The sequence below is a fragment of the Glossina fuscipes genome, unplaced genomic scaffold, assembly GCF_014805625.2.
Source record: "Glossina fuscipes isolate IAEA_lab_2018 unplaced genomic scaffold, Yale_Gfus_2 1, whole genome shotgun sequence".
Classification (NCBI taxonomy): Eukaryota; Metazoa; Arthropoda; class Insecta; order Diptera; family Glossinidae; genus Glossina; species Glossina fuscipes.
In genome coordinates, this window is record NW_023998415.1 from 30,303,025 (window position 1) to 30,324,668 (window position 21,644).

Sequence of the window (21,644 nt, forward strand, 5' to 3'; positions counted from 1 at the left end):
TGCATGTATGTTATCAGTTCCTTAAAAGTGAATCTACATTCTCTCAAACTCAAAAGTATAGAGAGAGAGAATTGTATGTCGAACTAAATGAAACTAATGGGCAAAGAAATGGCAGAACATTAAAAAGGAAAAACATCTCCTATTGTTGTGTTCGTCATGATACCGTTTTTCAATTTACTGTAACAAAATCCTCATTTTACGTATCAAATGGACGATATTAAGTTAAAATTTTAAAACAACAATTTATGAAATTTGAAAAACACAAGTAAGAAAATTATACTCGGTTGCGACTGAATCTTTTATATCCATTACCGTTATTCTATAAAAATTGAAAAAAAGGAAAAAAATATAAGTTTGCATACTTAATAATAGCTGGTGGGCGTGGCTGCATTTTTCTATTTTTCTACAATTATTTTATGTAAATTTATGCCGTTGCAGTTTATGAGTAGCGAGCAAAAACCACGGAATCTAATGCTGTTCTCAGTGTTTCTTGCAAAGTCGTGCGGACATTGTAGACATGTCCTTTAAAAAGTTTAGCTCACTTTCAAGATCCTTCCAAAATGTCTTAGACGATATCTTTATTTTCGCAAACGAGAGAATGTTATCAAAGATGTCACACCGTTAGGTAGACGGACAGACATACAGACGAGCAGACGGATATGTTTAACTGTATTCCAAATTTGAAATTGGCCAAGAATTTATAAACTTTCTGGGATTTTGTGAAGCTTGCTTCTGCGTATTGTGAAGGTATTACAAAGAAAGTTAAGTTCTCATACATTATAATATTGGGTTGGCGTGAACAACTCTTCCCATTTTTGCACATGTACTCCAGTATCATCCGTAGAGTATACATGCAAGGCTTTGTAGATTTGCCTGTTATGAGCGCAGAGAGCAAAAAAGCAATTTTCTATTTCCGATGAACAAAACAAGTGCTCTCAGTTTACGTAGTGCTGTCGGCGTGTCCTATTTAGCCCATTGTTAATACCGCTCCGAGTGCAAGAAATTCCAATGTTTCTGCCAAATTTGCCGTCGATAGAGAAGAATGTTTACATTAGACATTATATAGGCAGACACGCGGGTACATGTTTAAATCGATTTACAATTCGACGCTGATCGAGAATATATATATATATATATATATCTACATTATGGGGTCGCCGAAGCTTCTTCCTGGTCATTGCACACGTTTTAAGAAAATCAATATACCTCTCATCCTTCGGTGATAGGTATAAAAAAGAAAGAGGAAAAGCTAATGTTCATATAATGTTCGAGAGAAGGCGACGCCTGAAAAAGCTTAAAATGATTCTAAGCAAATTAGACATATTTTGAAATTTGTTTGCAATAATGCAGGCCACTCTGTCTACATCTCGAAAGAATATTAATAAAAAGAACAAATCCGCCTTTGCCCCTAACTGTTTAGGTGTGTCTGCTGGTCACAATGCTGGGCAACGCGTATAAACTGCACGGGTTTCACGCCCCTACCTGTGAGTGCCATCGTTTCTAGTAGGAATGACGTCTTACATCGCCGTTGCTCTATGGAGCATATGAAAATGTCTTGCTCGTAAAAACTTTTCCGTATCCATTTCATGCCGTTTAAGAGAAGTGTTTAAGTCTTTGTTTAAGGACCAACCAAGATTTCTCATCATCCCAAGCGCTATGAGTACATAAGGCCTGTTATTTCATATCCAATATTAAATTCACAAATCTTAGACATTGATAGGCCTTTTCTTGATTAAACTGAGATCCTGGAGATCTGCAACTTTAAGAAATCGAGTAGAAAAATAGATCGAAGTAAGTAACAAGATTGCAAGATAAAATAACTTGAAGATTGAAGAGATGATTCAGATGAAACCAGTAAGATACATACACAGAGATATATATTTAAATGTTATTTGCAGTACTTTCAATATCATCGTAGTAGTATCGCCAGGAGGCAGTTATCAAGAATTTTATATATTTGGATTGTGGAAATGCGATTGTTGATCTAAAATGTATTTCGCTCTACCTGATGAGCATCGAGATTGCATTCTAAAATGATGCTTCTTCTTCATTTGTTTATTTTTGTTTCATGTTTATGTATAGATGTATATTTACAAAGGAAGCATCCGTTGTGCTTAAGTATAATTAAAAATTCTCAAGTTGAGGTATGGTAAGGTAGCACGAAGAATATTTTTATACGCATTGCAGAGGTTAGATTAAATTTTTGAAACGTCTGTGACCGTATGCAAGTTATACATATATGCACGGAACATATTTCTTACATAATTCTTTCCATTTGTTGCACTGGTCGCATGCTCTTTCATCCACTACATCCTTCAAACACATTGTTATGTATATCTGAAAAATTTCTTCTTTGACACTCCGCTCAAGTTCACTTTACAGCTGATATATGAATTCATATTTTCGCTTCCTATTTCTTTGCTATTTTTCGATTATATTTAAATCATATATCATTTCTAGTACCTTTCTATTAAGTATGCGTGTTATATCATGAATATGTTATCATCTCGAATATTTGGCGCTACATTTCGATGTGAATTTTACTGTGAAATATTTCGCATATACGTTTGATGTAAACTTGCATTAACAATTAACGAAATTATATTTGGTCGTGACCGAATCTTTTATACCCATCACCGTTATTGTAAAAAAAGACAAAAAAAAATTAAAAGAAAAAAATTAAAAAAAAATTAAAGTTTCGTGCTTTGTAATAGGAAGGGGACGCAGCCGATTTTTTCTATTTTCAAAATAAAACTTTTTCTCGCAAAGTGGTTTGGGCGTGGTAGGTGTACCCCTTGAAAAGTCTAGGTCACTTACGAATTCTTTTGGAAATTTATGGGCGATCTCTTAATTTTCGTTAACGGGAGAATGTTTACAACAAATACTACACAGTAGCGCAGGCAGATAGACGGACAGACGAATAGGCGGATATGTGTAGGTGCATTTCGACTTGAAACTGGCCAAGAATTCATATACTTTGTAAGTTTTTTGAAGCTTGTTACCGCACCTTACAAAGCTATTGAACAAACAAATTAAATTTTAATACACTATAATATTGGCTAGGCGTGGCCAACTTTTCCTCGTTTTTATACAAGTAGTACAGCATCGCCCCCAGAATATGCGTTGAAATTTTTAAACCTTTATCTTCTATAGATTATGAGAAAAGAGTAAAGAACCAATTTTTTATTTTCTTTCAAAAACAGAGATGTTCTCAGTTTACGTGGACCTATGGGCGTATCTCTCGACCAATCTGACCCATTTTTAATAGCACCCTGAGTGCAAGAACTTTCAATGTTTGTGTCAAATTTGAAGTCAATGATGGCTTTATTTTTTGTGTCCAGGAGAATGCTTAAAACAGACATTATGCAGACGGACAGACGGACATGCCCAAATCGATTAAGAATTTGATGCTGATTAAGAATATAAAGATGCTGATTAAGAAATATTGAATGAATACAATGAAGATTCGAGGTAAGTCCAATGTATTTACTTTACTATTACATTTATACTTTCTTGCTGGTTGCTGAGTAATCGTAAAAATCGTGACGATGCTGCGTAACTGTTACGATGTTAGTTAAAGTTATTTTGAAAATTCTATTGTTGTCATGCTATTCTATTCTCTCTCCCTCTCTTTAGATAGGACGCATTGGTATTGTCAAATATTGAAGCCGTTGGTAGACAGAGTAGTATAAAAATTTTAAACCCGTAACGAAAATCATTTCATTTTAACGACATTCAATCAATCTCGCAATAAGATTAATGTTAATAAACTGTACAATGAAATTATTTTGAAAGCAAAATATATTTATACAGGAAACGCTTTTATTTCCCTCTTTCTTATTATTCTTACACGCGACATATTGCTCTATCTAACTCAGACAATGTGTAAGCAATAAATAAATCGATGAAAAGATGGAAAAAATACGGTCGGGAAAAAAGTATTTTATCATTTTGTATGTGCATGTAAGCCTTCATATTACACAATACACATACATATATTATACACATATTGACTACGTTTTTATATCGACCATCATAAGGCAAAGGTATACTCATCTTCTTGTTCTTTTTTTCCATCATGTATGTGAAACCCAAAAGGGAGCTTCAGAGACGCTATAAAGTCCATATATTCTTAATTAGCGTGAAATTCTGAGTAGGTTTAGGCATGTCTGTGTGTCGGTATGTTTGAGATTTTATGCGTATTTATCATAAGGCAAACAAGACCGAATGTTTACAACTATTTTGTACCTTGTTCCTTAAAAAAGGATATATTATCTGTTCAAAAATAGGTTAATTTTAACATGAATATGGTAGACACCGCGATTACTTTTTGCTTAATAATACTATCGATATGGATATCAAATAAAAGAACTTGAAGAGTAGAATGCAAAAAACATACTGGCGGGTATGCGAGATTCGGCCCCGCCAAATATAACTTTCTTACTCGTTTTTTTTTTTTTTTCAAACAAGCAAGAACATTATTGTCAGGCAAGACGGACGCTGCATCACCTTGTCCCACACAATTCTTATTTTGTCTGAAATTGCTATTGATACTACTACAAAACTTAAACCATTCCGCTTTACAAAGGACCAATTTTGTGAAAATGTTCATTAGGGTAGGATCTGCAAAATAGACCGATATGGTCCAAATTTGGCACAGTTCATTTTTTTGTGTTAAATTACTTATTTTAACATAATTTTCGTCATGAAGCATTAAAAATTATATTTGTTTTTGCGTATGAAGTTTAGTTTTCGTTATATGAGGGTGTTCAAAAATTGCCTCAGCCGATCCAAACCCTTTTCACACCAACGCGCAAATACTACTACTTACGCACTTTTGCCTAAAAATGTTTGTTAAAAAATTGCATTTGTTTTCCATATAACAAGTTTTCAGAATAGAGCTATAGAGGGAGTGGGTGAAAAAGTAGACCAAGCCGAACCATTTTATATTGCGTTCGTCCTTGGGTCACAACACTTCACTTTACAAAATTTCATCGATCATCATATCAAAAATTGCGACCTATAGCTTGAAGACAAATTTACATGGACAGACATCAGACGGAAAGGCGGACAGACATGCTTAGATCAATTCAGATTATGATTCTAAATTAATCGGCATAATAAAAGATGGGCCTATTGTAAGCTCTTTTGCGTGCTATTTTGCCCATTTTCACACCCTTTATGAACGTATATGTGTTCGTGTTTTCATATTAAATATGTGTATAATATATATTGTCTATATCTAGACATATATATATATATATATATAGCAGAGAAGGAAGTTGAGCCTTTAAATACGAGTGCTATCGGTGCAGAATAATATAGAGCCACTGTGTTGAGCAGTAATTCGTATGAGAATGAACCGTTAGAGATTACGACCAGCAAGTTGTCCTCTTCGTAAAATGAAGGAGAGGAGCATGTACAGATACATTTATTAGTTAATTATCATAAGATTCTATAAGATTTTATCCTAACCAACTAAGATATATACCAAGATTTTTGGCATAATGAACCCGTTTGTCGGCTTAATTGCATAAATTGTGTTTTCTAGTGATTGTCCTGTTTGCTAGAAGCTATTTATAATACGCTCTCCCCATCTGAAGCCCAACAAAAGGATGCCGTACATTTAACTATGAGCAGAATATTAAGCTTTATTGTCATATATTATATGAGCATCCCGTCGCTTATTCCCTGTCACGATGCAACAGCATTGTCGTAAGAATTAAGCGTGGCCGGTGTGCCTTTTGCCGCTCCACAGAGATCCAGTTATCCACAGCTTTGGAAAACTATGTTACTTACATTTTAACAGAATAGCTTAGAGTGTTATGTGACGTCATTCTGTATAAGAATTAATCTGAACACCTGATACGTGCATGTATCCCTTTTATACCTATCGCTGAAGGAAGGGTATAGTCATTGTGTCGAAATGTTTGCAACATCCAAAAGAAAGCATCAAAGTTCATATATATCCTTGATCAGCATCAAATTCTTAATCGATTTGAGCATGTCCGTCTGTCCGTCTGTCCGTCCGTGTAATGTCTGTTTTAAACATTCTCCTGGACGCAAAAAATAAAGCTATCATCGACTTCAAATTTGATATGAACATTGAAAGTTCTTGCACTCAGGATGCTGTTAAAAATGGGTCAGATTGTTCGAAAGACACGCCGACAACTCCACGTAAACTGAGAACATCTCTATTTTTGAAAAGAAATAAAAAATTGGTGTTTGCTCTTTACTCATAAACCGTAGCAGATAAAGGTTTAAAAATTTCAACGTATATTCTGTGGGCGATGCTGTAGTACTTGTATAAAAACGGGGAAAAGTTGATCACGTCTAGCCAATATTATAGTGTATCAAAATTTAATTTGTTTGTTCAATAGCTTTATAAGGTGCAGTAACAAGCTTCAAAAATCCCATAATATATGCAAATATTTGTCCAGGTCTGTCCATCTGTCTGTTTGCGCTACTGTGTAGTAATTGTGGTAAACTTTCTTGCGTTAGCGAAAATGGAGACATCGCCTACAAGTTTGCAAAGAAATTCGTAAGTGGCTTAAACTCTTCGAAGGACAAGCCTACAACGCCCAAATGTCTATGGGACAAAAAGTTTAATTTTGAAAAAATAGAAAAAATCAGTTACGGTTCCTTCATAATTACAGAGCACGAAAACTTAATTTTTTACTTTTTTTGTTTATTTTAGGATAACGGTGATGGGTGCAAAAGATTCGGTTGCAAACGAAAATTATAGTCTTACTTGTTTTGTATAGATATCTTTTTTTCTTTTCAGTAAAACGTACAACTATTTGAAAGAATTGTAAAAAGAAAGGAAAAAGAGAAAATATGAAACGCAAAAAATTGAGATAAATTCCTTACACAACTGAAAAATGTCCTATAAGGATTTACAGAAGAAGTAGAAAAATAAAAGTATTTTAGATCGCGCTGTTAAAGAAAGGTGGTTTCCTTCTTATCTTAGCCGGTGCGACACGTAATGAGGGGTTTGTTACGCTATACAGCGTTGCATTTATTGTCATCGTTATTACTGCCCGTCAAAACATTTGTATTGATTGCTTTTTTAATAATAATTTTCACCTATTTTACCTCGCTGATACAAGCAGAAGTCTTTACCTTGGGCTATTTAACTGGTTCACAAAGAAGTCCTGGTAATTTGGATTATCAAAAACCGGGTAAATATTAGGTAAAATGGTTAAATAATTTCACATTTTGCTAAGCTATTGCCTAATGTTACTTAGGTATAACAATTTCCGGAGCTATTAGTTTGGCTGTTAATGAAATTAATCGCGGTCCTTTAAAAGATTTAGGTCATTCTTTGGATTTTTTGGTAGCCGAAACTTATGGTGATGAGGTTAACAGCATACGTCAGACGGCTTCGCTATGGACCGAGCAAGCGGTGGCTTATATAGGACCACAAGAGACTTGTGTACACGAGGGACGTATGGCTGCCGCATTTAATTTACCTATGATTTCATATGTAAGACCTTAAAGAAAGGAGAAAAAATTGACAAAATATAGAATTTTGCAAATTTTCAAGTATTGCACACATCGTGACACTTCTAATAAAAGAGATTTTCCTACTTTCGCCCGTACTCGTCCGCCAGATACCCAAATCTCCAAGTCTGTGGTGTCCTTATTATTAGCTTTCAACTGGACACAGGTACAGAACAATATTTCCGACTATCAATCATTGCCTTTCTCTTACGTATTTATTATTTTATTTTGTGTGATTTGTTTTTCTTGCCACTGGCGTTTTCGTATACGTTTTAGATAACATTTCTATATCTGAATCATGCAGACAGTCTATATCAGCCGGTAGCCGACACCATTTTAACCATATTAAACAGCGCAGGCATTGTCATACGCGACGTTAAAACTTGGCAAGCAATTTATCATCACGGCTTTAAGGTTAATCCCTTTGATGAATTAGTTGAGTATACTTACACTAATACCAGAAGTAAGTAAACTTGTTAATTTCCGTTGCATCTCTAATAGCATTACTAAGCTGGTTGTTTCCAGTTTATCTTATCCTCGGCCATTATTACGAACATGTGGGCTTAATGGTGAGTTTACAACGTAAGGGTCTCTTAGCCAGAGGTGATTATTTTGTCGTAGGTATTGATATCGAGCAATACGATCCATCATCGCCTGACAAATATTTAAGAGGCTTACTGTTGGAGAGATCAGATAAATTGGCAGAGATTGCCTTTCAATCCTATTTAGGTATATATCCTTCGGCACCGGTCTCGTTTGCCCAATTCGCTAAAGAGGTAAGCGTTTTCTTTAAATAATATTTAAACTTCTTCTAGTTACAAAAAATTCCATTTGATCAGCAATTTCTATTGATTTCCGTCTGTCCGTTGTGCCTTCTGTATAATGTTTGTGGTAAGCAAATTTGACAAAAACATTAAAAAAGGTTACAACTAGGTTTACATGGGAAAAGGGCCAAAACGGGCAAAGGAGACGCGTACAGTACGGCAAAAAATGAGAAAAAACTTCATTTTCGAAAGCAGAAAAATTAAATCTTTTCCTCATTACTCAACAGATGCAATATTGCCTCACATGTTGTCTTACTCTCTCTTACTTATTTTAAAACAAAATAGCAGTAGACCCATGTAAGATTTAGCCACAGCCAAGTAGGGCTTTCTTGTTAGAATTTGGGAACGAGGCAACGCTCAAACGAATATGTGTAAATCTAATGAAGAATGTGTGCAAAAAAACAGGAAATTCTTAATAGAATTCCAGATTGTTTACTATCAACAAATATCCTAAGTAATATAATCACAGCGAATTTTTGGGAATAAATGTATGCGTGTGTAAAGGACCAGAAAACATAGTACATTCCTTCTAAATCCTAGGAATATCATCAAAGTGTATTGAAAGAGTTTCGTAGTTTGAGTTGCTCTGCCACTGGTCTGGACAACATTTCCAATAGCAGGGCTTCAGTCTTCTTTTACTCTTCTTGCAACTGATCGGTACGCTCGTCTACTAAATCTTCCAAATTATTCGCATATTTTTCCATCATAGCCATCATATTATTGAAAATATTGGGTTTCATACCCTTGCGTAAGGACCTCAGCTTGGCACGTATGAAATCCTGTCTGAAGATGTGACGAAGGACGATAAGCATGTAGCTTGCCACGAACACCTTTGGTATATAAAATCGACACCTAACTTTGACTATCGGATATATGTATATATATATATATATATCAAATAAACATTTATTATTATTACTATGCCAACAGGTTATGAGCCTGCTTATGAGAAACAAAAAAAAAAAAATAACGATTTTCTTCAAAAGCTGCGAGGAAGCAAGATCCACGGAAGTGGATGGAAGGCTACACGTTTAGCAAGACGTGTTAGCCTTACGCAAAGTAAGCTCAGTATGGTTCAGTAAAGCTAAAGCACATAAATTGACAAGTGCTGCGCTTAAGCTTGACGAGGAACAGTTAGTTTCGATCATGTTGACTGCACTCACAGAAGATTATAAATCGATGACCATGGGAATTAAAAATTCAAGAACAAAGATAATTGGCAATGCAATTCCATTGAAACTATTGTAAGTGGCATATATAGCAGACATTTTAGACATTTGCGCCTTTAAAAGCAGCAAACAGACGAACTTTAAATCCCAGAAGTCGAAATGCTATAAGTGCATAAATTAGGCCATATTGCAATCAAGTGTCAAAAGAAATTCAGTGGAAAGATGGATAAAGCTATGATCGGTTTGTGCAGATCAAAGAACGTCAAGAGGAACAAATTTTTCCTTGACTCATGCGCATCCACACGTATCTCCGTTCGTTCTTCAACGTAAGAACCTCGATTTCATAACGACATATAGCTTAACAATACATGCAGACATGGTCGGTACTATTGAAGCAACTATAGACGTTGATTGTAAAAACTAAAGCTGTAACCTTCAATGTTCGCGCTAACACTATGCATCAACTTGATGTCAGCTTCGAAAATAGAAAAAAGAGGCCGTAAGGTCATATTCATGAGGAAGGAATGCACGGTTCTTAATCCAGCTGCAAATGTAATTGTTATTGGCAGCCACGGCAAATGGCATGTTCCAATATAATGTAGCCAAGGACTTGCAAGTAAGCATCAATAACCATTATTAGTGATTTTAGTTAACGGCATAAGCGTACTGGGCGTGCAAACAATGAAGTGCTTAAGGAAACGGCTTCGGATGCTATGAAAAGTGTAAAGTTCAACGTTACAAACGATAGATGTGTGACTTGGCCGAAGGAAAAATTCGCAAGACTACCGTCTAATGTGATAGTTAATCGTGCTAAACAATTATTAGTACTTTAGTATGTTTAGGTTCACTGTTTTGGCAGGTCACGATACATGCTAAATTTTACAGATGATTATGCGCATAAAACGCTCATCTGTTCCATCAAAGGTTAAAACTAAGTTGTGAGTAAGTTTGCAGAAATAAAAGACTTGTTTCAAAATCAAACAGATAAAATCATAAAAGTTTTAAGAATTGACAATGACCCTGAATAACCGAATTCGAAATTGTAAGATTATTTATATAATTAATAGTAGAAAGCGGTGTCCATCACCAAGTTATTGCACCATATACACCACAGTAAATTGAGTTATTAGCGAGGATATGTCAAATTGTTATGGAGAAAGCTAGGTGTTCGCTGATCGACTCAAATGTGCAAGGAATTTCTGGGCGGAAGGCAGTCAATATTGCAATTTATTTTTCAATCAGAATACGAGAGATTTTACTCCAGAATAAATATGATGTATATAGAAAAGCCCAACTTAAATCGTCCAACAGTATTGAAAAACGATAACTTGCGTACCAAAACAGAAGAGAAGGAGATAGGATACAAAAAACACAGAAGTTGTGCGCGTTGATTGTACTGAACGTCCACTAGCTTACTGTTTCTGCAGGCCGGTTAGCCAAAAAGTGCTTTCACTCGATATGGAATCGCATCGCAACCGGTTGCCTTGCCGACAGAAAGGCAGAAGTTTTAGATAGTGTCTCGTTCTCACCAGAAAGGGGATGCGACCATAACGTATCTCGTCTGGTACTTGAGGACCCAATCTTCCTCACGGCAACGAGTGCGCCGATTTCGGTACCGTATGTTGCGGGGATTGTCAATCTCGGGGAATTTGAGCGCGTCACACACCGTGTGCCATCGGGCACCATGGAATTAAACTTTCACAGTAGTGTACCCACGTTAAACTCTCAGAGACATCTGTTTTTGCTGGCCAAGTAAACAAATTATGTTTATGAAGAGAGATGTTAAATTTAATTGAAGAGAGAGTTTTAAATAGATTTACAGAGAATGGGGATAACTTTTATAAAATACCTTCAGAATGTGGTTTAATCGAGAATCGAGATAAAGTATGTAACCATGATCATGGTGAGAGTGATGACAATTCTCACCATCCAAACGAAGAGGCATGCAACAAGTCACCAGAAATAGATATTACGCCTGCAGATAGGCGGCATATGAAGGTCGACACGTAATAGCGATTTAGTGTAAAGGTATGGATGGACTTATGTGAACACTGAAGACGAACCAAAGACTTTAAGACTCAAATTAAATGAGTATGGATTAAAGGAAGCTCACCAAGCTTCTAAATGTAAATTTCGAAAGAAGGATAACAATTACGATGTACTCAATACGTCGGTGAGAAAAAAATATGAAGAACGTTTTACTTATTTAGAAGAGAGTTTAAACAGGGCTTTAAGAGGCAAATCAAATAACTACGGAGTAGTTACATATGAATTTCAAGACAAGGATATCGATTGCGATGTTCTCAATACATCGGTGAAAAAAAACAATGAAGAACGTTTCATTTATTTATAAGAGAAATTAAAAAATTTTTATATTTCTATCTTACGCGGTAATAAAACGTTTTGTACAATGGATGGAAGAATGCAAACCTTGAGAAACGAAAAACAAACATTGAAGTTGCAACAAACACGTAACGGTTATGATCAATTGAATGCACTTAGGAAACATTATCAACATGTTGTCATACATTCGAGAATCAATGATTTGGATAATTGTCAACTATCAGCTGAAGGTCACAATGACAAGAACTCAGAATTGGAAACCTGTACTCTGGCTTTGATGAGAGGAAACCAGCTTTTGCAAGAAAAGAGAATTTTGTCTGGCGAAGACTTTACTGCAAGGTAATAAACTTGCACTCAGACCTATCAATCGCATAGTAACAGAAACAACCAGACCAGATATGCCTGGAATTATTAATTCAATTTAGTGAGGTATTGGTAAAGAAAATTGAACGTAAAGTAGGCTATAAAAGTTGTGTGTAGATAGATGAAATAATTATTCGTTATTACTACTGTGCCAATAAACATGTATCAGCATTTCATGCTCCACGTGAATTTTATATGAAACAATACGAACTGAATAAGAATTGCTCTATTGAGCGGGAATTACCACATAAGAGGGGTCTTGGCATAAAAGTTTGGGAACGAGGCATAAATATTGTGAAATGAAAGCTTAAGAAAAAAAAAAGCTGGCATTGTATGCTCTTACGACGCAGCCGGTAGGATTCGAACCTACGCTCCCAGAGGGAATCTGATTTCTAGTCAGACGCCTTAACCGCTCGGCCACGACTGCTACGCATCATACGGGTGCAAAGTTAACAGCTGATGTAGTAAATTTTATAAAAATAGTGAAAAATTGTAAAATCGTTTTATTAAATCTATTATTAAATCTAAATCGAAGTTTTTATCGGAGTGAACGCCATCAAATAACTCTTTTTTTTTGAGATTTCTGTCTGTGCTAGAAATTGCTTTGTGTCTTTGCTAAGTTAAAAATTAGCCTCACTAGGACTCACTAGGACTATAAAAATGAAAAAATTGTAGAAAACTTACATATGGACAGGGAAAACTAAACATTGTATTACCATTTCAGCACAAAAATACTAAGTCATTGTTACTCATTACCATGTAGTGCATGTAGAACTATTGCGTGAACGCTATGTACAAGCCGCGTTATAAAAAATTTCAAAGAATTAAAGCCATTCCAGATTACGCATCCAGAAGATACGAAATTAATTATAACAAATTTCATAGAAATATTGTTATTAATATTTTAGCCAGAGTACATCTAAGGGTGCCGGTTTTATTGTAGATTATACCGCACTGGAGATTTGGACGCACGACGCTTGATTTGTTAGTCGAGAGCATTGGGCCTATTCGGCCACTCAGGCGAATTTCAGAGATATAACTGCATTTCAAATTTATAAATTTGAACCTGAAAAATCCTCAGCACTTTAATAATCATCTTTAGAAGTAAGGATTGATTTTTCTAATTTTCGAACAAGAGTCGAGGAAGCTAAGGGACAAAAATTTCAGATTCAGCGCTTCTTCTAGGAAAAGTTTAATTAATTTAATTAGAACTTGAAAACACGGACGAACGACAGAACGCAAACAGATATCTTCAAAATAGTATAGTCATTCTTGCCGTGAAATATTCTGCTCGGAAGAACGCACACGAATTATTGGAGTTTTCAAAGGTGCTCATCAAAGGTGACAATAATTTCTAACTAGGATTTCATTATAAACATCGCACATGCGCAGTAAAGTACAATTTGTGATCTATCTTAACGGGAATCGAATTTGGATCGTCCTTCGGTTCATTTATGGTCACGTACTGCTGCTGATGAGCCATGACGTGGATGAGGAGCAATTATTGACTTTGCAAGAGTTGAAGGCATATTTTAAATAATATATTTTTTTTATGTATTTTTTTTTTTGTTAGTGAATTAAGAGGCTTTCCGAAATATTAGAAAATTAAACAAAAAAAAAATCAAGAGGAAAGCAAGTGGGACAAGTAGAAAAGGGACGAGGTGGGCTAAATTTAGTGTTTTACGTATACAGTGACTCGTATATGTGCGACGTTTCGATGTCGGTGGATTCGGAATGTCGCAAAGCAACTACGTTTTTCGGATAGCTCTAGAATGCCTTAAACGCTTGGAAGATTTTCATGATTAATTTTATATATTACATATGTGGGCACTACGGACGGTGGGCAAAGGTCGGTGAATTTTTATATATGTTTATACATATATATATATATATATATATATATATCCCAATCATATCCATATATACACATTTGTAAATATGCATATATATTATATGTAATATGTAATATATAGGTAAATAAAAATTCACAGGTGTGAGGTTAAGTCACTGTGCTTAGTCCACATTTTTGTCTTTGCTAAAAGATCTGCTATCTTATCGTTGTCATGTCGTGATATCATTATTGTTTCGTCCCACTTCACTATACTGAGCGCACGAGCACATCCCTACGGATATAATAAAATTTCTTCTTATAGTTCTTATAGTTCTGTTAAAACTCTTATAGGGCTAGACTTTCACTTTTATTTATTAGCAGGAAATTTTCCTTAATTGCGAGCTGCATAATTGGCGTTCAATAAAACTTACAAATTGTTCTCATTGCTTTCCCTACATTGTGGGTATTTCGCTTTTAATAAATATTAGGCAGTTTTTATATTCATTCATTTTAACACATACTGTGTGTCTGTGATTTTCGTATACAGGAAATATTTTGGTTGTTGCTTTGTTCACATATTTCATTTAAGTTAATTTATACGTCATAATTTTTATTTTCGAAATTTTGCTTAAAGGTTAACAAATATATGGAACAACCACCGTTCAATTTTCCCAATCCGCTGGGATTTTTTGGAGGCACCAAAAAGGTTTGTAAACAATTCATTTAAAAGTAAATAAGAATGTTCTTGCGGATCATCAAATTTTATTATTCGGCAATTTACATTTACTTCATCGTATTGCTTCCCTCGTAATACACCTGCTCTTGTATAACATTCTTATTTGGTTTATTGCTTTACCACATCCTTTTCATGTTCTATTAAAATGGTATCTTCTTCGCTCGCAGATAAGCGCCGAAGCAGCATATTTATATGATGCCGTTCATTTGTATGCCGATGCCTTGATAAAGGTACTTAAAGCAGGTGGTGATGCTAGGAATGGCACCGCCATAATTGAGGCTATCAAAGGCGTCAAATATTTAAGTGCTATGGGGTAAGTGGCGCATGAATTATTTTTGAAAAATCTTTTCTCCTTCCCTACGTTTATACATAGTTATCATGTGTATATTGATGAGAATGGAGACGCAGCTGGTAATTATACAGTATTAGCTCGTGGCTTAGCACGTAATCGTAGAAATAAAACAGTTCCTGGTCTTGTGCCAGTGGGTACATTTAGACAAACATGCAGTGATAAATTGCCAGTAAGTAGCAAACAAATAAACTATGTAATATGTATATATAAACAGACCATTATAAAGTAAATGCGTTTAAGTAATTTTTACATTCTCTTGTATTTTTTTTTTTTTTTTTTTTTTTTTTTTTTTTCAATTAAAAACTTTCCTCTATTCCTTTGAAACCAAGATTCGTTATCAGGTGAGCTCTGGTAGTTATATCTGAGCTATTGTTTGTAAAATAGATAATGCGTGTGTGTGTGTAAGAAGATATATAATAGAATTATTTTTTTCTATCTCATTAAATGCAGGATCTCAAATTATACGGGAAAATAGCTTGGGCAGGTGCGGGTCGCCCTGAAGCCGAACCAAAATGTGGATTTACCGGCGAGAAATGCATTAGTAAGCGCAGTTTTATTTGCAATTATATAAACCACAAAAGTTATATTAAGTTTATCATACGTTTATGCAACTCTTTCAAGTCGACGAAAAGTTATATGAATGTTCGTTTACCCTAGGTTAAGGAAATCATTTAAATGAATTTCTATATCGATCTGTCTCTCTATTGAAATCACAGCAATACATAATATATATATATATATATATATATATATACCGTATATATATTGTTTTTTAAGTTTAAAAATTTCTTCAATCGATTGAGAAAAACAATGCAATTTGTTATAAAATCAGCTTAAGCTTAATAAAATGTGATTTCTAGTTAAATATTTGGGTTATACAACGACAGATATTTGTAAAATCGTATACTCGCATACTTTTTATCGTACGCAAATAGTTTTTTTTTGCTCTATCTTACCTCTACATAGCTAATGTCAGTTTTACTGCATTTATTGGGAAGGGTTCCTGTTTTAATGCAAACTACTGATGGGTATTGTAAATATTCGGTTTATGTCAAATATTTATTCTCGCTTCTTTTCTAATATATCGTATAATAATTGTGTGAATTTTGCAGGTTACACTGGCGAAATATCTGCAGGTATTGCCGGTGGCGCTCTCCTAATATTAGGAATAGTATCATTGGTATTATATCGTAATTGGCGTTACGAACAAGAGCTTGATAGCCTCTTGTGGAAAATTGACTTTCGCGATGTACAAATGCATGAAAACGAAAAGGAAAAGGAAGCGAATAATGCACAAAAGCAAACAAGAGTGAGGATTTTTTGTTTTTTTTTTTTTTGGAATATGACATGACTTGTAACGATTGTGATTTATGATTATTTGCGATTAATTATAGTCCACTCATCCCTTAATACGTACCAGTCAAGTTAGTTTAAGTTCTAATCCCGATGCAGATTTTCGTTATACCACTATTTTTACACCGATTGGTTTATATAAGGGCCAATTGTACGCGATAAAAAAAGTGCGTAAAAAATGTGTCGACATTACGCGCGAAATGAAAAAGGAGCTTAAATTGGTAACTTACATGTATAAATATATATACACACATATATATATATATTTTGTATTTTTTAAAGTTACGCGATACTCGTCATGATAATATTTGCGCTTTTATTGGAGCCTGTACTGAGCCCCCCAATATATGTATTATAACCGAATATTGTACCAGAGGCAGTTTAAAGGTAATTAGTATATAGAGCAACACCATCCGGTTGATGGTCGAATGGAAAATATTCATTCAATTTTATTCCGTTTATCTAGGACATACTAGAAAATGACGATGTGAAGCTGGATAATATGTTTATTGCGTCAATGGTAGCCGACATTATAAGAGTAAGTTAAGAAATGAATGCAACGCATATACAATAATTGATAAAAATTTTAAAATCATTTTAACCGAAGGGTGTGATTTATTTACACGAATCGCCTATACGCTGCCATGGCTCTTTATGCACTTCGAATTGTTTGGTTGACTCGCGCTGGGTGGTGAAATTAAGCGATTTCGGTTTATTCGATTTTAAAAAGGGCATCGAAGACAACTCTATCGATTTGCAAAGTATAGCAGTTAAGTCTATAAGTAAGTGAAAGCGAATAAGTGGAAAAATTTAAAAAAATAAGGAAAAATGGGGAAAAAGATAATTAAGACGATTTTCGGATATGCGCCGCCTGAATGTGTTTTTCTCCCAATTATTGACTCCTTAACCGATGATGTGTGACTATCGAAGTCGTTTGAAATATTGATTCGACATCTGTTATAAATCATAGGGTGTCATGTTATAAATGAATAAAGCTTTTAAACTTTTATTCCGAGACTGTTCATGTTGTGGCTAATGTAAACGCTACTTTGGACGGATCATGCGCATTTTCAAATTTATTCGATAGATTTTAACTAAGAGCATTGTACGTCAAATTTTAAATTCGAGTTTGAGAGTTTTAATAACAAATGATATTCGAAGAGAGTTGTATACAAACGCGAGTATAGCGGACTATGTTTCCTACCCATCATCCACCTTTAATTTGAAAGAAAAAAAAAAAAGAAAAAAAACATAAATGGAAATGGAAATGCCACACTACGATATTGGGTAGACATTGCAGACTTTTCCATTTCTATACAGATGTTATCAGATCACCATAGAGTATATGTGAACGTTCTTTTCGTTGGGGCATGTTGTAGTTTATGCTCAGTTCGTCAAAAAATAATTTTTCTTTTCTTTTGCTGTTGAATGTAGAGGTGCTCTCAGTTTGTCAGACACATCTTTTGGCCAAATTGAATATAATAGGTGGAGCTGGAAAATGTTTAGCGTGTACAGTTATTCAAGCGGATAAACAGATTGACAGGCCTATGAGGATCGATTTAGAATTTAATGCCGATCAAGAACATATGTACTGGATGGGATTTCGGAGCTTTTCTGCTGGCTTTTGTAAATATTGCACTCCCATCCTTCGAGGATTGGGTATAAAAATTAAACTAAGAAACTAGTCGTATTGTTTCGACTTTCACGACCACATTTGAATGCTAAAATCGGGGTTATTGGCATCATAGATATAATGAGCAAAGACTAGATCTACGAATGAAAAAACAAAGTACTTTTAAAGTTATTTGCGCCGCAAAACAACTATGGGTTTAAACGGAACTCAAACTTGTTTATCATGTAAAGCTTGTGTAAAGATGCCGAGACAGTGCGGTATCTGTAATCTGACTGAATGAGTGGCCGACTAGAATGAAGAGATCAAAGATCCTCCTGAAATATATTTCGTAACACTTTCGTCTAAGATGTTTCCTCTGTGCACCGTCTTTAGTGGAGTTGTAACGTATTTGTGCTTTTTCGAAATACAGTGGAAGTACAACACACAGTGCACGCATTACGACTTTTACTTAAGATGCGAGCATTCGCATGCTTAACATATGCACGAATATGAGCATTATATTCTAAACGAACTAAATTCATCGTCAGCAGTTACAGGCACTGTACAAAGTATTCTTTTGTTTATTTAAGATCGATCAGGTTGATTTCTTTATATAATATCGAGACAATTGTGATTAGTAGATTCGAGAGGAAAGTTTATGGTAAGAGAAAGATTTTTTTATATTTTGGTTTTTTATTACACCCATCATGGGGGAATACTCATTTTGTTCTTTCCGAAAAGGAAGTTTCAGAGACGCTATAAAGCGTATATATTCTTAATCAGCGTTAAATTCTGAGTGAGTTTAGCCATGTCTGTGGGTGTGTGCATGTCTGAGGTTTTATGCTTATTTATCATAAGTCAAACAAGACTGGATGTCTAAGACTATTTTGTACACTCCTTAAACGAAGATATATATCATCTGCGTAAAAATGGGTTAATTTTAAAATGAATGCGATAGACATCGCGATTAGTCTTTTTTTTTTTATTAATAGTACCAGCGATATGGGTATCACATAAAAGAACTTGGTGAGTTGAATTTGTTACTTGTTTAATCTTATGTGTAAGAGTAGCTGTTCAGCAATCAGTTGACAAGTCACGTGTGCTGTTCTATTCGTCTATTTTGAATTGTTAAATTTTCAGTAACCTACAAACCGATATTAACTCAATTCTACATCAGCAATGCCTGCTACCTTGTGAATACTGTTAGGTTTTCAATCCGTTGACTGAAAAGTAATTCTGGTCAGTTGGTAGAATTCGAACTGACGCTTCCAGAAGGAATTTTATTTGCGAAGCGTTTGTCCATGTCCACAAGACCCATATGTTTAATTTAAATTGGATTTCACAATTGAGGCTCCTCCTTAGAACTAAGCTCTAGTTAAAATTTTAATCATATTTTTCTCAAGTTGACGGTATCATTCCCGTACCCCAAATTCTTTTTTAAATTAATATTTTCACAAGAGAACAATAATAGTCACAGGCAGTAATGTTTATGAAGTTTCCTCTATAATGCCTTGCATTAAAAAATAACTTGAAGCGTGTTAGAGAGAATGTTTTTTTTAAAGATATACGAATTTTTCCACATGGATACGTTAATCATCAACAAAAGACTTTGGCAATTTTATACTATTCTTAAAAAAAATGAGATAAACTACTTATTTAGTTTCAACATCACGTTACACGTAGCAGTCGTGGCCGAGCGGTTAAGGCGTCTGACTAGAAATCAGATTCCCTCTGGGAGCGTAGGTTCGAATCCTACCGACTGCGATTGAGAAGATGATAATCAATCACACCTCACCCGTGTGTTTTCTTTTTTTTGTTAATCTTTCATTTTAGAACTTTTATACCGTGCTCCCGAGCTCTTACGCCAAGGTCCCGCTTCCTTGGTAATGGGCACTCAAAAGGGCGATTCTTATTCATTTGGTATTGTTTTATACGAAATTCACGTACGACATGGTCCTTTTGGCGAAACCGGTTTAACTCCCATGAAATGCTTAGAAAAAGTGCTACATGTTCAGGACAATTTGTATCCGTATCGGCCTTCATTGCAACCTTTGGAAACATCCTTTGATTGTGTACGTGAAATTTTAAAAGAGTGTTGGTCTGAACGGCCAGAGGAGAGACCGGACTTTAAAATCATACGTGCCAAACTGAGGCCCTTACGCAAGGGTATGAAACCCAATATTTTCGATAATATGATGGCTATGATGGAAAAATATGCGAATAATTTGGAAGCTTTAGTAGACGAGCGTACCGATCAATTGCAAGAAGAGAAAAAGAAGACTGAAGCTTTGCTATTGGAAATGTTGCCCCGACCGGTGGCAGAGCAACTCAAAAAGGGACATAAAGTTGATCCCGAAAGCTATGAACAGGTTTCAATATACTTTAGTGATATTGTGGGATTTACTGCCATGTCAGCGGAAAGCACTCCGCTACAAGTGGTAGATTTCCTTAATGATTTGTATACGTGCTTTGATTCTATTATCGGGCACTATGATGTTTATAAAGTAGAGACTATAGGCGATGCATATATGGTCGTCTCGGGATTACCAATACGTAATAATGATATACATGCTGCCGAAATAGCTTCTATGTCTCTCCATTTGCTAAATGCGGTATCTGAATTTAAAATAAGGCATCGTCCGGACAATAAATTACTTTTACGCATTGGTATCCATACCGGTCCAGTGTGCGCTGGCGTGGTAGGTCTAAAAATGCCACGATATTGTTTATTCGGTGATACAGTAAACACTGCCTCACGCATGGAATCCAATGGAGTGCCCTTAAAAATTCACTGCAGTCGACAATGCAAAGAGTTGCTAGAGAAATTGGGCGGTTACTATTATCAAGAACGTGGTGTTATACCAATGAAAGGCAAAGGTGAGCAACGAACTTATTGGCTATTGGGTGAAGATGCCGAGGCACGTGAGAAACGGTCCTACGAAAGGTCGCAGCGACGCGGTTCAAAAGCCTTAAACAAATACGTTCAAGGTACTATTAAACAAGAGAAAGAAAAACAACACCAACAACAGCAGCGACACAACCATCAAGGAAATGCAAGGCACGAAGGAGAGAAGCCAGAAAAAATATTGGGATGTGAACAACTAGCGCAACAACATTTATCGGTAGCTAATCACTTAGGTATACGGTCTTCTTTGAAAAATAAAAGTTTACCACGTAATTCTATGACCAGATCATCGAGTCTAGAATCACCAAAGAAATTACGATTTGCTGCTGGAAATTTGCTGGAACATCATCGCTATCACAGGTTAGTTTTAAAAGGATAAATTTTGTAAAAATTACGTAATCGAGATAATTTTAGTGATGAAGCCTTGCTGGAAGTGATAACCGATACTTATAACAACGCTATAAGACGATCTTCAGCCTCTTCGACTTACTCCCGTTATGAAGAATCGAATTTGTCTTGCCACAATTGGGAAGACATCAATAACTGTAAACGCCAAAGACGTCCATCATCGTATCCGACTGCCAATACGCCACTCTTGCTTAATTTAAGCGACACTTGAATTATGAAAACAATTTCGAAATAAGCTGAAAATA

General features: G+C 35.2%; 1 protein-coding gene and 2 non-coding genes across 4 annotated transcripts in view; 2 read left to right on the forward strand and 1 right to left on the reverse strand.

The window, feature by feature from the left end:
* LOC119645206 (speract receptor) overlaps window positions 1-21,644 on the forward strand; it is a 43,479-nt gene extending 21,835 nt beyond the window's left edge. The window contains exons 3-18 of one of the 2 annotated variants that reach the window (XM_038045223.1): window positions 6,785-7,181; window positions 7,248-7,486; window positions 7,547-7,669; window positions 7,780-7,966; window positions 8,029-8,279; window positions 14,668-14,739; window positions 14,937-15,082; window positions 15,143-15,290; window positions 15,572-15,662; window positions 16,234-16,430; window positions 16,516-16,695; window positions 16,757-16,861; window positions 16,941-17,012; window positions 17,082-17,256; window positions 19,920-21,351; window positions 21,406-21,644. In XM_038045223.1, coding sequence (XP_037901151.1) covers window positions 6,986-7,181; window positions 7,248-7,486; window positions 7,547-7,669; window positions 7,780-7,966; window positions 8,029-8,279; window positions 14,668-14,739; window positions 14,937-15,082; window positions 15,143-15,290; window positions 15,572-15,662; window positions 16,234-16,430; window positions 16,516-16,695; window positions 16,757-16,861; window positions 16,941-17,012; window positions 17,082-17,256; window positions 19,920-21,351; window positions 21,406-21,610 — 3,819 coding nt within the window. In that variant the 5' untranslated portion in view covers window positions 6,785-6,985 and the 3' untranslated portion in view covers window positions 21,611-21,644. The remainder of the gene's footprint in view (window positions 1-6,784; window positions 7,182-7,247; window positions 7,487-7,546; window positions 7,670-7,779; window positions 7,967-8,028; window positions 8,280-14,667; window positions 14,740-14,936; window positions 15,083-15,142; window positions 15,291-15,571; window positions 15,663-16,233; window positions 16,431-16,515; window positions 16,696-16,756; window positions 16,862-16,940; window positions 17,013-17,081; window positions 17,257-19,919; window positions 21,352-21,405) is intronic. The other variant, XM_038045224.1, reaches the window with a different exon arrangement.
* Trnas-aga lies at window positions 12,548-12,629 on the reverse strand. Its single transcript has one exon. It is a non-coding gene; the product is annotated as a tRNA-Ser (tRNA).
* Window positions 19,769-19,850, forward strand: Trnas-aga. Its single transcript has one exon. It is a non-coding gene; the product is annotated as a tRNA-Ser (tRNA).